Below are 14980 nucleotides of genomic sequence, written 5' to 3'. Positions count from 1 at the left end.
ATGATGAAAAGGATTCAAAGGTACATTTACATTCAATGACCAAGAAATGGGTGTTGCTTCTTTTCAGATTACTAGCAATAAAACACAGGGAAGCTGCAGGTTGGTTCAGGTCTGACCGAATATGAGAACATATTTAAATAGTTTTAAAATGTGTTAAAGTGAGATGCAAATACTTTGGGTAAACTTGCTCACCGCTGACAATTCCACAGCCTGACGCTTATTTCACTTGGTTGCTTTGTATGTGTGGGAAAACGGCTAAAGTTTTGGCCTCTGAAGGACACTGGACCAACTGCAGATGAACCTTTTGAAGACGACAAACACTTGCTGGTACATAGAGCTTTTCAGGACACATGTGGACTAAAGGTTCTACTGCAGTAGTCTCACTGCTTCTTTTACCCCTTCACTGGCCTACATAATTCTATTTTTTTCTCCCTATTTTCCATCTAAAACTACTATTTGATTCAGAAGGCTGCTGTTGGGTTATGGGATTAAAGGCTTATCTTCAGGAACAATGGCAGGTGGGGGAACCCCAATAACATACCCGTGGAAAAGGAGCCTTGGCCCCGACTCCTCCCAGAGAGGGATCAGCCCATGGGCCGGGTGTGACACCCATCACCGTGAGTCAATGGGAGAGGCTCGCTGTACTCGTGGGGCTTACTGCCTAGGGGTACGGGACTCAGTAGGGAATGCAGGGGAACAGAGTCTTTGGGGTCATACAAGACTTACCAGGGAATGCTCGGAGGAGGAGTCAGAGGTAGTGAAATGAGGGGCTGGAGGGGAAGGTGGTTTGGTGAGTAACAAGCATGGAAAAATAAAAGGATTAGGGGTTAAAATGGAACCACTGGGTGTAAAAAGTCTTGTCTGGCTATGCCCTGCACTTATCACCTCAGTCTGGCTTGTCTCATTAAACTCTATTTTGATCATTTTCCTGGGCGAGGGGACCCTCCATTCCCCATGTATGTGTGTGTGGTGTCAGCAATTAGAGTAGGGGCCACAGGTCACAGGGGCTTTCGTGTCTGTGCTGCCAGCACCTGAAGAGACCAGAGTGCATGCACATTGTATGGGTCTGTACATCAGTGTGTTCACCAGTAAAAATCAAGCCAGGCTGTGCTGGAGAGCAGGGTACGAAGCTTGGGGGTCATGTATTGGAGCAGACATAAGTCTGGGCAAGATACTGAGGAAAATAGAGAGCCTGTGAGTTCACTACTGGAGGGAGCGGGGCAGCCCAAGCCGGCCACTGAGGAAACTGTGATGGGGTCTGGGGGTGAGCTACTGGTAAGGCCAAAAGTCTGCACCAGAACCAGGGAATCTAGGAGCCAGCTTCTGAATGGGCTGAGTGTCTAAGACCAGCTACTGGATGAGGGACCCACAGCGTATATGTGGGTGTAAATGCCATGAACTGAAGCAGGGCGGTGGGCCTCTGAGAACAACACTTCTGGGTGCCAGCAACTGGAAGATCTGGGGTCCAGGAGTCAGCTACTGAACAGGCGACTGTCTAAGGTCAGCTACTGGAGGGATCCATATTGTATAACGTGTACATACGCATATCTATTTTCCATTAATGGGCTTTTGCCCTGATAAGCCAGAGAAAGCAGCAGGATGAGGCCACGGGTGCTGTTTGTGTTTGCATGCGTGCTGTGTTTTCTGTTCATGCCAATCAGTGTGGCTGGATATGTGTGTATAGGTGCGGGATGTGTGTGTGCGCCCATTGGGAACACACACTCAGTCTCTCCACTAACTGGACTTGCGCTAGTGGCATCGAGCTGTGGCAGCCGCACCTCTATCCAGCTAGCAGATTTGGCAACCCTAACAACTACCTTTTGGTTTTATGTTGTTACACCACTTAATGTAGCGGGTTCTTGAACTACGCCTAGGCTCTTTTGTGCCATAAGAGTAAACCTATTTTAAAATCCTAATTCCAATGTTGTAATGGTTACAGGAATAATCTGAGATCCTGCCATCAGAATGCAGGATAGCTTGCCGCTGAGAAGTCTAATGCTGCTCTCGCACACAGAGTCTGAAGTTGAAAGTATTCATGCAAGTCTTCCACAGGTACATTTCATACCTGATAGCTGTGCCTAATTAACAGAAGAGGTATTACCCTTTCCTTGATTGAGATTAGTAAGAAGCAAAGCCCAGCTGACAGACGTACAGGAATAGGTGGAGAGCGAGCGATCTGGAGAATGACTTTTAGAAAGTGGCATAGTAGCAGAAATGATCCTAACAAGACACAATGCTCTGACGGTACGTATGAGACACAATGGTGTATTAAAGGATCTGCAAAGCATGGGGAAAGCCAGGCCTGAAGGCATATTCAAGGACATACAGATTCAAGCAGAGCCCAAGATGACCTCAATAATCAGGCTACTGAGCGAATGACTTGCTCATGGATCTCTTCCAAAAATGCAGATCACAAACAGAAGGACATTTATTTGAGTCCTTCTGCAGAGAAAAAGGCACATAGTATCCAATCCTGTGGTGCTGACTGCTTGCGAGGCAAACGCACTGATCCTCCAGCTGCTTCACGGATGTCAGAAAGGCATTTGACTCAGCCTAGCGTGGTGTTTGTGGGCTACTCAGAGGTCATCTGCAAGAAACTGCTAGCTCCGCTGAAAAACATTTAGGGGAAAGCAAGTTTGGTGCCCAGAGCACATGGTCTAGCTGGTATCAGTCATGTCACAGCAACATAGGGGCAGGTAGAAAGGAGGAGGCCTCCCAGCCTAGGTACAGATTTGGGGTTATTTAGGGGTCATATAAAGATTTATTGGGCTTATTTTAACTGTGTTCAGACTGGAGGGAGCACCCAAGATTTTTGTCCTGGAGAATTCCAGCTGGGTCACCTTTAACCTAACTTAATTTTTTTAAAACATGAGTGAGGTTCTGCAACTGTGGCCTCAGGGCTGGTCTTGCACAACCAAAGAGATGTGTTCAGACAGTAAGGATGTGCATGGATAGACGAATGCCTCCTACCAGGGCTATGTATCAGAACAGGCTCTCTAAGTGGCACTGGAAGTGGCATTCCACCAAAGAGTCACAGGGACGTTAAAACGGACAGCCAAGCTACCCAGCTTTTCTCTACCTGGGACACTGTGAAACGGCTACCTAAAGGGATCCTAAAGGAGACACGGCAGTTCTGGGAACTTGTTTCCTGTCTGGAGGTGACAGAAGGTCTCCCTTTTCGTTAAAAACCAAGCTGCTCACGCCATGCATCTTCCAGGGCATGCACGAGCTTTCTGGGAGGTTGCTCCACAAAAGTCTCCTCATCGTCCCGGTGACGAGCGCCAGGCGGCGGCTCGCTGTGACCTGCCAGCAAAACCACCCCAGACAGCCGGGATGAGGAGCAGTTAGCCACCGCCAGGACAGCGAGGAGGAGGCACGATTTTATCACTCCCCCTGCGGCTGTGACAGGGGGCACCCTGCCGCAGCCGGGGGCCGAGCCCCCCCTCAGCAGGGGCCGAGCCGCGGCCGGCATGGGGGCGGCCGTTGGGCGGCCGTTGGGCGGGCGGAGGGGTGTGGAGGGAGGGGGGGGGGGGGGGGTCCGCGCCGCCTCGGAGCCCATAAAGCGCCGCCTGCGGGGGGCAGAGCCGGGCTGGGCCGGCACGGCAGGGCGAGGCTGAGGCGATCGTGCCGGGGCTGGGGGCGGGCGTCGCCATGAGGGAGATCGTGCACATCCAGGCGGGCCAGTGCGGCAACCAGATCGGGACCAAGGTGAGCCGGGGGGCCAGACGGGGCTGCCGCCGTGCCGCTTCTCCTGAGGGAGCCGCGCCCGGGAGGAGCCCTGCTGGCCGTAAAAGGCTTTGGGAAGCGCTGAAAGCCAACTTTTAAATCTTTTTTATTTAATTTATTTGTATTCAGTGCGGGCGGGAGGCCGAGCAGCCCCCTCCCGGCGCCAGGTCGGCGCGAAATGGCGGGGAGGGCAGGGTCCGTGGGGCACGCCAGGAATCCGGCAGCTGCCCGGCCGCCGCCCCCGGCTCGGCGGGGCGCTCGCTGACCCTCCTCTCCTCCCGCTCCTTCTCCTCCCCTAGTTTTGGGAAGTGATCAGCGATGAGCATGGCATCGACCCAGCCGGAGGCTACGTCGGTGACTCAGCGCTGCAGCTGGAACGGATCAACGTCTACTATAATGAATCATCCTGTAAGTGCGGGGCGGAGAGCCTGTGGGGAGGGACGCAGAAATTTGGGAGAGAGCGGGTCTTGGTGAAATTGCACCACACATCTGGCTACCCTCCTTGCTTGCCGTCAGCCCCCCGGCACCTGCTAGTGTCTCCCCAGGTGGGGAGAAGTAGCACGGGGGAATGTCCCAGTATGGGCACGGCCGAGGTGTCTGGAGATGGAAGTTTGTTTGTGCTGGGTGTTTGTTCTTCTAACGTATGATTAATTCATCAGATGTGTCATATCGGTTGTCCCAAATTAAACTGTTGTTTATGTGAGCCCGCATCTGCAGTACGCTGATTTCAGGATGGAGGGGGTTGGGCCATAGCTAATGGCGATTCATTGATAAGTTGCTAAAAGTGCCCAAATCCTGTGAGTCAGTCTGGTGTTGGAAGGTATTACAGGGTAAACTGGGGACCAGGAGTCCTTCCAGCTCTTGAGAAGAACCCAAAAGTGCAAGCATTTCAGCCTAGGTTAATGCATGTTATTTACCTTAGTTTCTTTGAACAATTTCAACTATTTTGGTTGCCCAGAGAAGCTGTGGATGCCCCATCCCTGGAGGTGTTCAAGGCCAGGCTGGATGGGGCTTTGGGCAACCTGATCTAGTGGGAGGTGTCCCTGCCCATGGCACGGGGGCTGGAACCAGGTGCTGGAACCAGGGCTGGAACCAGGAATCTTTAAGGTCCCTTCCAACCCAAACCATTCTGTGATTCCTTTTTTGTGCTTTGTGGTAGGGATGCTAATCTGCTATTGTTTGTACCTACACCAAGTAGCACTTTCATTGGAGGTGATTCCTTCAAGCATCAAGCTTGTGAAATGTTTTAGGAACATTTGGACATAAACTCTCCACTTACCCCATGATACACAGAAAAAAGAGCTTACAAAATGTCATGTACCATTGACATCTGATGTCAAGTCTGTTGTTCAAGTAGAATTGATTTCTTCCTATGATGCTGAGATTTTTTTTTACCACCTGACTTCCTGTATAGGAAATATATGTCTAATTTATATTAGACTACTAACATGCAATATAACATAATTGTATGTTAAGAGCTGTAAGTGTTTTAGTTATTTTTCTGAACATTGAGGGTATGTTTATTTTTTTGATTTGCAGCCCAGAAATTTGTACCAAGAGCAGTCTTAGTGGACTTGGAGCCGGGAACCATGGACAGTGTGAGATCTGGTCCTTTTGGTCAGCTCTTTCGGCCTGATAACTTCATCTTTGGTATGTAGGTGTCACTTAAAAAAAAAAAATCCAACAGGTGTTCAATTACCGAGTGAATGGTCAAAAAGCATTTAAACTATGTTGCCTCTTCCCTATTCCCAAGTGATCGTTAGTACTCAGAAGTCTTAATAGCTTAACAAAGCAGTTCCAATTATCTAAGTCAGCCAAAAGATTCCATTAACTGAAAGAGTCATTCTTCTGTTAATTGTCCCTTCAATTAGCAAACTACTGAAAGTTTCCTGTGATACTCAGATAGTGTACACTTGCTTTCAATACTTATGAACTTTACGGAAATCCTGAGACTACTTATTTGCAACAAAGTACATGGAAATTCTGCAGGAAATGTAAAGGGGGGGGGGAACCTCAACCACAAACCAGCCAGGCTGTTCTTGACTTGAATTGATGTTAAGTGCTTGATGTGAAGTTGTTTAAAGGCTGTGTTTAGTTTAACTTTTTCAGCAGAGTCTTGCAGTATGGCATAGTAGGCGGTAGAAGAAGATCAATTCTAATATGAAAAACACTCATGTATGGCTGGTTTCTGGGTTATTCTCCAACATAATGAGGAACAGTCTGAGAGCATGTGAGGAACTTCAGGTTTTGCAGTATTTGTGGACAGGGTGGTTCTAGCCTTGGCTGTTTTGCTTTGCACTTCTGTAGTACTCTCCACTGAAGCTTAAAAGTGCACATTACCATGATTCAGTTTCATAGCATCCTTACAAAGTACAGAAGCATTATCGGCTCCTTTGCACTAAAGAAGAAACAGCGTGTGAAAGTCAAGTGATCCACTTGCTCAAACAGGAAGTCTGAATTAAAGCTACCATGAGAACTCTCATGTCCTTCTGGTTTCCAAGTTTGTACTAGCCACAAAACACATTTCCTCCTGCCAAGGCAAGCTTAGGTTGCAAGTTAGTTTGGTATATTGTGTTAACATGAAGAAGGAACAATGCCAGGGACAGACAGAGAACAGATAAACATTATTTGGGTGGTATGAAACAAGCTGCAGACCAGACTGTTGCTGTTGAGGTAGGGAATAAGAAGCCATAGTGAGTCACTTTAAGTCTTTAACTGACTTCAGATTCTTAATGCTGTCCCTCTTCTTCTCCCTTATACTCCATGGCAGTGTTTTTAAAGGCATCTTACAAAGGAATTTTAAGTTACAATATGTATGAGTAAGCTTGGGATAAAAAGCCATAGGCAGCTGTACAAAATGTTCTTATATTCAGGTTTCTGCTTTTACTCCCTTTCTCTTGCATGGACCACAGCAGCCCCTTGAAAGTGAATTCAGTTGACCTTTGGAAATACCTGAGCTGGAACTTCACCACTTGGCATATCACCAATAATACCAGAGCAAAATCAATTCAGTGTCTTCAATACAATACAGCAGTTCAGTTCACTGCACTCCCTTCCTGCCAAGCTAACAATGAGCCAACAGCATGTGATGGATTCGTATCTGACAGAGGCCCCCGCCAGCATCAGGCACTGTCCTCCCAACCTGCTGAATAATGCAGAATGGCTGTCCGAGTGCTGAAGTAATGATCTTCTGTGTCAAAAGCCGACAAAGCGTTTTGTTTTCTCTTTTTAAAAATCCAGCCTGGCCAACAGAGGATTTTGTGACAGAAGCTGGCTGTTCCATACTCGCTGTGTCACAGGCCGTTAGGGCTCGTTCTGATGGAGATGTTTGCAGCCTCTGCTTGTATAAACACATCCGTCTGCACGTCTCTGTAGCGAGTAGCTGTGGACCATGAGTCAGAACTTGATTCAGGTATACTGGGTACATAATCACACACTCCAGATACAAGAATTTTAGCCCAGACCAGCAGGAGATTGAGATAGATGCAGACATAATCCTCGTGCTTTACTGTTGGTGTTGGCAGGGTACTGATCCAAAAGGTGAAGATGCACAGGTGGAACGAGCTTGCCGCAGGAGAGCAGCAGGTCTCCTGGCCTCCTAATGGCGTAAGGCTGCCCACCAGGAACCACTGTGAGCAGTCTGATGTAGCTCCTTTTTTATGGGCTTTTAAGCAGTAGTATACAAGCTGCCAGTCTCCTCCCAGACTTGTCTTTTATTTCAAGCAGTGGAGAGAGGGAGAGAAAGAAGATTGCAGGAAATAGTTGCTATTTTGGAGATTAAAAAATAAATAGTCTTTTAAACAAATGGCTTCCGTGCGTGTGCAGCTCAGCCTGAGCATGTGTAATAGTTCTACAGTTCACTGGAGAAAGAAATAGTGGTGGGAAGATTTGGAGGTACCAACAGCACAGATCAGTTGTGGGATTACTTGTAGACTTCCTTTAGATCTCAGAAAATGCACAGTGAGAAGAGGCAGAGGCAGGATGCTAGAGACTGGCTACGTACAATACAGAGCTTCCGGGACTGGTGAAAGATCTGCCAAGTCCTGATTTTTGCGGATACACGCTCATTTTCCATGCTTAGATTTAGTCTAGGTGGAGTTTGACAATTCTATGTGTTTGTCTAAGATTTTCAGAGGTTTGCTGGGTATCTGATAAGTGGGGAGCATCCAGTGGGGTTTCACAATTGTGGTCAAGACTTCCAGGTATATGGCAGCCTTGTCATACCCCTGGCACCTCCGCACTGTATGGTATTGTAACAGATAAGTCTGGAGCTTCCAGGGATTGCGCATGTGTGGTGGTCTTGTGGTGCTATAGAGCCAGGGGGTCTGGAAGCATCAGCTTACTGGGCGTGTGTGTGCCCAGCAGGAAATCTCCTAGGGAAACATAGTAGGAGATCCTAGGCAGGTGGCTGAGTAAGTAGGTGGAGTGGGATGTTATCACAGGAGCAGCTGATAGTTACAGGGTGGAGGGAAACGATTCGCATTGGTGAAGGCAGCCACCACTACAGTTAAACCGTGATTTAAATACAAAGGCTCTGTTAGTGCAACAGAGAGAGGTGGCAGTGATCCTGTGGGCTTCTAGGAGTTTATGCAACTTGGATTTTTAAGGAGTCTGATGCAGTGGATAGCCTGAAGGAGAAGAGGCCCACCTCTGGATTAGCCATTTTACCTCCTAACTTACTTTGCAAGCTAAGAAAAAGCAAGTAAAATCAATTTTTTCCATGAACATATATTTTCCACGTTTTCAAGAGTAATTACCATTCTCTTCTTTCCTCACTCTTTGTTCCTATTCTCCATTCTCTCCTGTTCTCTCCTTATCTTACTGCCTACTGGAGAAGGATGATACTGTGTGCGCACAAGGGACGATCTGCAAAATATAGTTCTAAACTCAGAATTTGGCCTTGTTAAAATCCTTCTGCATCTTAGAGCAATGTCTTGTTAATGTGCAGTGTGATGTGTTATACAGATCCCTATCTATAGTAGGAGACCTGCTCAAGCACACTGCAGATCGTTGCAAGCATATTTAATCCTGGAAGGATATTACTTTGTGCTTTGCCCAGCTGGACAGGAAGTGCTGAGCTTCCTAGATTTAAAGAGAGAAAAATATAGCAGTGTGTAGAACAATGCATCAACTAACTGAATACATCATGAGGAAACCAAGCATTTCTGCAGTGAAAATAAAATATATCATATCTGAACAATACCCCCGCAGGCAGTTTCCCAAATTCGTATGTTCGGCATCAACACACAGACACTGGGAATTGAATTGAGACATGGTAGTAGGAAGGAAGGGAGGACTTGGAGAACAATGCAGGAGTTGACAGCCCTGTACCTGATTCTGAAACTGTCGCTCCTTCTGATGACCTCTCACAATGGCACTGCTGGCTGGGTTTGGTGGCACGACGTGTGTATGTAGCAGTGACTGGGAGGAATGGGAGTATTAAAGGAAAATGGAAGCAGGGGGAGAAAATCAAGGGCTCATCAAATGCAAATAATCCAATTTTGCAAGTTGCTTTGCAGATCCCAAAGAACAGTGAATTTCTAGGGAAATGAGTATAAGTTAAAAGGCACTTAGTAACCCCCAAATTTTTGAAATAACATTTGTGAAGTTTCTGTTGATCACTATTTTGATTCAGGCTAGGTAACCCTGAATTTAAAAAGTTATAGTTCTTGATATAGCAAGTTAAAAAGCATTTCCGAAGCCCAGCCTTACCCTTGAGTGACAACAATGCCTCCTGTCTGGCAGTAGCAACTCATGGGAACAGTCCAAGAACCTTTCATTTAGAAATGCATATCTGTGATTTAGCTTTGTATACATCATGGTCCTTATAAACTGAGAGCATTTAAATATAAACAGTCTCCTTGTGTTTATGGAATGAGTAGGATTGGGAGTGTGAGAGCTTTCAAAGCATGGAGTCAATGCCATCTTTGCATTTATGGAAAGTTAAATACGAAAAAACCAGAAAGCCGCCCAGAGGCATAAATGAAAACTAAGGGGGATTTGAGGCAAAAGGAGACCGTGTTAAAAAGCTTGTGGATACTGCTGAAAACATTTGTAGGCAAAACTGAAGAGCCCAGTTACCTACCCGACAGATTTATAGCAGCTTTTTTTTTTTTTTTAACAGATGTGATGTGAATCTATTTGGTGTCCAAATGCCAAACCCTACCAATAACTTTATATATAATTTTTTCCCTATTGTTTATTGTTTCAGGACAAACTGGTGCAGGAAACAACTGGGCCAAAGGACACTATACAGAAGGGGCAGAGCTGGTTGATTCCGTACTTGATGTAGTAAGAAAGGAGTGTGAACACTGCGATTGCTTGCAAGGATTTCAGCTCACTCATTCCCTGGGAGGAGGGACAGGGTCTGGCATGGGAACCCTGCTCATCAGTAAGATACGAGAGGAATATCCTGACAGGATAATGAATACCTTCAGCGTCATGCCCTCCCCGAAGGTCTCTGATACCGTGGTGGAGCCTTATAACGCTACGCTCTCGGTCCACCAGCTGGTTGAAAATACGGATGAAACCTACTGCATTGACAATGAAGCTCTGTATGACATTTGCTTCCGCACGCTGAAGCTCACCACTCCAACGTACGGTGATTTAAACCACTTGGTTTCCGCTACCATGAGCGGGGTAACCACATCCCTGCGTTTCCCTGGCCAACTCAACGCTGACCTCCGGAAGCTGGCAGTAAACATGGTCCCATTCCCGCGCCTTCACTTTTTCATGCCAGGCTTCGCTCCGTTGACAGCCCGAGGCAGCCAGCAATACCGAGCGCTCACCGTTCCAGAGCTCACCCAGCAGATGTTCGACGCCAAAAATATGATGGCAGCCTGTGACCCAAGGCATGGGAGATATTTGACGGTGGCTACCGTCTTCCGTGGTCCCATGTCGATGAAGGAGGTTGACGAGCAGATGCTGGCCATCCAGAACAAGAACAGCAGCTACTTTGTGGAGTGGATCCCAAACAACGTCAAGGTGGCAGTGTGCGACATACCGCCTCGTGGCCTCAAGATGGCTTCCACATTCATCGGCAACAGTACTGCTATTCAAGAGCTCTTCAAAAGGATCTCGGAGCAGTTTTCAGCCATGTTCAGGAGAAAGGCCTTCCTCCACTGGTTCACGGGAGAAGGAATGGATGAAATGGAATTCACGGAAGCAGAAAGCAACATGAATGATCTGGTGTCAGAGTATCAGCAGTACCAAGAAGCTACAGCAAATGATGGAGAAGAAGCGTTTGAAGATGAGGAAGAAGAAATCAATGAATAAAGAAATTAGGTATGCTATTTTCGAGGCCAAATTCTCGCATCTGGATTTGTAATAATTAGGCTTATAAATCTGTATCTAGGCTTCAAAAAAAAAAAGGGAACATGAGTCTCAGATGCTAGTGGTGCTCTTCAGAGCCCATTGAGGTCACTGGGAACTGAGGACATTCAGTGTTTGTGAAAATCAGGCTATTTCTGTTCATGAGACAAACGTAAGGCATTCGGTTAAGACTTCGGCCTAGGAGTCTGAACACAGAGATTGCTAGTTTGGGATCTTTTTTTTTTTTCCAAACAAATTCGTCTTCCATAAAGGTGTACAAGAAAAGAAGTAAAATACGCATGAATATCTACAAAATGGAGCTGCACTATTTTCTTCCAATTTTGAGTAAGAAAATCTTGTGGGTTTGAAGTATTCATTCTGTACTGAATGCACAATACTGAACTGCCAGGAACAAAAATTTACTGATAATAAAAAGAAGAAAAAGTTTTTAATGTTTCTGTACAGTAAGTATTAATGATGACATTTGACTCCAATTCTCTAAAAATGGAATAAAAAAGATTAGTATCCTCAAGCAAAAGTGTTCTGGGCAGTCAATGCTGTAGAAATACCCAGCGAGCTGCAGGCTGGAGCTAAGCTGTGTGGCTTCATCGCTTGTTGCTGAGTAATTGTAGATGCCATATATGAAATCTGCCCATTTGTGGTATGTGCTCTAAGGACCCGCGGGGTGTAAACTGGCAGCGGTTGATGGTGTTTCTGGCACCTGTCTCCACTCCACCGTGCCCCATAGCTGAAAGTCAGATACTCCAGGGAACTCCAGGGAAGGCAGTGGGAGAGGAGGCACTGGCTGCGTGCTGCTGCGTCGCCCTACCTGGCTTTAGTTCACCACCCCTAGGGGTGCTGTGGACATCTCGTAACCAGAACTCGTTCAAATCACTGGGTAGGCTGAGGTTAAAGTACAGATAAAAGTGTTTATCCACCATATTCAAAACAGCTGGCAAAATGGAAGGTGAACAGCAGCTAATCTGCTTACACGACAGCTGAAACCAGAAGGTCTCTGTCTTGCCCAGCTGACTTGCCTTGACAGAAGGACCGTTGGGTATCCACCCTTCACGCGCACTTTGTGCTTCTGGTCGTATCAATTAAACAGCCCTTCTCCATTAGAGAGCCTCCGCCAGAGAACACTCTGTCTACACGGAGTGTCTTAGGTCAGTTTCTAGGCAACAAAACAAGCAAACAAAGGAAAAACCCTGCGGAAATCCAAACTTCGTGTGTTTCAGGAACTCTTTGCTCTTTTTCTTCTTGCCTTCTGAAGCACTTGCTAAGCAATGGCGTTGCTCAATACTTAAAAAGGCACTTTACAAGCATAATTTCCAAAGATCCTAAAAAGACGATCTTTGGTTAGTCTGGGATTCAGGGAATAAGACTGTATTTTATAAAGGGTCTGGGCCGTGTAACTGTTCGTCATGTAAGCTGAAGCTGTCGGCTCAATTTTGTTCCATACACTGCTGGAAATAACCAAGTTTTCATCAAGGACAAGTACAAGCACCCGCCTAGCTTCTTCGGGTGAAGTAGGAGCAGCCATCTCTTAGCTTCTGGAACTTCTGTTTCATTGTAACACAGAATTCATTACTGGGTCCCAGCCATACATTCTGGTATTATTAATAAATTATTTCTTTTTTAAGTTAATACTTTAAAAATGCCAGGGATCTCGGAGATCCTGAATAACTGAGTGTTCGCTTAGTGAGCCAGCCTCTTGTTTTTCCGACATCGACTCAAGCCAGAATTCCACCCGGACCCTGTGGAATCCAAGGCTGCAACGTCCCTGATCCTGCTTTGACTCAGTCATTCTTTTGCATGTGTTTACTTTCAACCGCTGGATGAGGATTTCTAGAATGTATTGAGGTGGGGGAGGCAACTTAATGGCACCTTCAGAGGGAAAAAACAAACAACAAAAAAATGAGACAGCTCTTGCATGTGATTTTAGAAAAGAAAAAAACAACAACCGAACCCACACATATGAGACAGGAGCCTGTAGTACCATCACCGGAGGCCCAGCTTGCGTGAAAGCAGTATGAGCCCTGGGAAGCTGGAATGATTCCCGTTCCCTTTCATTCAAGCAACTTTCTAGTTATCTTCCTTTTTTGACACAAAACAGAAATCTCCTTTATTAATAGGTTTGCTGGATGTTTCCTTCAGTTGCATTTCCTTTCGAGTAAGTTTCTGCTCTTTACTTAGAAACGTCTTTTATTTTGAAACGTACCTGCTGAGTCACGCCTGGCTTTGTTTGGCTTTTTCACATTCCTCACTTTTGTTTTTCATTTCCCCGCTGTTTTTCCGACCTAGTCCCCAGCACCCTTCCTTTCTGTGGCTAGCCCACTGTCATCGGCTCTCCTTTTTACTGCTTTGCACCTGGCGGCACGAAACAACACAGCTGTGTGGTGCCAGGTCAAGCCCGACCTGAGTGCAGTTCCTGGTGCCACCCAGACACAAACACCTCTGCCAGCACAAGCATGAGAGGGGAAAAAAAAATTACAGAAAATGAGCTCCTAAGTGACCCCACTTTAAAACAGAGTGGGCGAGGCGTGCGGTGGAAGGAAGGCGTGCTATCAGGCCAGAAGCAGGACCCTAGCCGGGTGGGGGGGGGGTGCTTTTGCAAAGCTGCTCTGGTCACAGCCAGCAAGGGCTCAGGCAGAGCCCGTTTTCGGCCACAGAGCCCCTGCACGTGCTGCCTGGGCCGAGCTCCCCTTAGGCTCTTGATTTATCTGCGTCCTGAGCTCACTTTTCTCCCTTTTCTCACTTGCATTTTTTTCTCTAAGGCTACAAATCTCTAAGGAAAGGGCAGTCACCCCCTGGGAACAGGGGCAAGGCTGAAAAGAGGGTCTCGCCCCGCACCCTCTCCCAGCAGCAGGAGGAACAGGGAAGGCAGTGCCTCCCCTCCTGCTGTGCGAGCCCCTGCTAGTTGAAGCCGCACTGCTCTGCGTTTGCAAATGAAAATAATCTGCCTTTATTGGCAGCCACAGCACAGACTGAACTTGATTTTCTTGATTTAAGCTAAACCACTTGAAGCCTTACAGTTGTAGGCTAACAGTCCTCTTTAAAGGAGGAGGTTGGGTAGCGTTTAATTAGTTTTAATATCTTTGTTTTGACTCCAAGATCCCAGCACAACTTCTGCCACTTATGGCACAAATTACGTAAACTTAGTGAGGTGAGGCTACACAAAGTAGGCTGATGCTCTAAAAACAGGGGCAAAGGAACTTGCATCTCCTTTACAGTATCAGAGACTTACTAATTGCATGCTGCAATTAAACAAGAGTGACGTTTAAGCTCTATACAGGTAAATGGCACAAACTGGGGGTAGGAGAACGCTTCCCAGAGAGATGATTCTTTTAGAGTCAGGTAAAGACTGCAAAGAGTTAAATTAGGGCATTTGTGGGGTGGTTGGGTATGGCTTGTGTTTGTTTTTTTAGGGGTGGTTGGGGCTAACTAAGGAATGCGGAAACAGGCTGGGGACCTCTGAGACATAACCACATTTAGTCCTCAGCACTGGCTACACATTGCCTGTGCCAAACAAGGAAAAAAAGTTCCACTCAGCAGGAAATAGGAGGAGAAAACACACGGAATTAAGTACAGGTATATTTAAAGCTTATAGATGCGAGGAAAGGGTTAACCGGTCCACCAAGAAGTTGGGCACCCAATGCTTCGCCTCCTCAGAGCGCTGTAAACACCGCCTGAGCGCTTTCACAGGCTGTACTGGGAGCAACAAACGGATTATGTGACAAAAACACCCCAAAGCCTGTTCTGAGATAACCAGCCCTGGAGAAGAGCGAGGCCTCGGGGAGGCATCAACAGAGGCTGGAGCCAGCCCGAGTCCGGGCACCTGCCCTGCGCCGCCGGGAGCTCTGCTTGGCAGGGGAAGGGCAGGGATCTGCAGCACCAGGAGCCGCGCAGTAACGTGGTAGGAGGTGTTTGCCCCGCGCTCTGC

General features: G+C 47.0%; 1 protein-coding gene across 1 annotated transcript; it reads left to right on the top strand.

Annotated features, from left to right (window-relative positions):
• The first annotated feature begins 3549 nt into the window (after window positions 1-3549).
• On the top strand, window positions 3550-11484 carry TUBB6 (tubulin beta 6 class V). The gene is made up of 4 exons (XM_048077110.2): window positions 3550-3708; window positions 4026-4134; window positions 5266-5376; window positions 9938-11484. Exons 1-4 carry the CDS (start codon window positions 3652-3654, stop codon window positions 10999-11001), a joined length of 1341 nt encoding a protein of 446 aa, XP_047933067.1. The 5' UTR covers window positions 3550-3651; the 3' UTR covers window positions 11002-11484.
• Window positions 11485-14980: the final 3496 nt, after the last annotated feature.

The sequence above is a fragment of the Anser cygnoides genome, chromosome 2 (genome assembly GCF_040182565.1).
Source record: "Anser cygnoides isolate HZ-2024a breed goose chromosome 2, Taihu_goose_T2T_genome, whole genome shotgun sequence".
Lineage (NCBI taxonomy): Eukaryota > Metazoa > Chordata > Aves > Anseriformes > Anatidae > Anser > Anser cygnoides.
Note: the sequence above shows the minus strand (reverse complement) of the source record. Positions and strands in the feature narration are given on the sequence as shown.

Bases quoted from the DNA above. Each gene is read 5' to 3' on its own strand.
- TUBB6 (XM_048077110.2), top strand. From the start codon at position 3,652: ATGAGGGAGATCGTGCACATCCAGGCGGGCCAGTGCGGCAACCAGATC. The intron at 3,709-4,025 runs GTGAGCCGGGGG...CTCCTCCCCTAG, and splicing joins GCAACCAGATCGGGACCAAG to TTTTGGGAAGTGATCAGCGA. The intron at 4,135-5,265 runs GTAAGTGCGGGG...TTTGATTTGCAG, and splicing joins CTACTATAATGAATCATCCT to CCCAGAAATTTGTACCAAGA.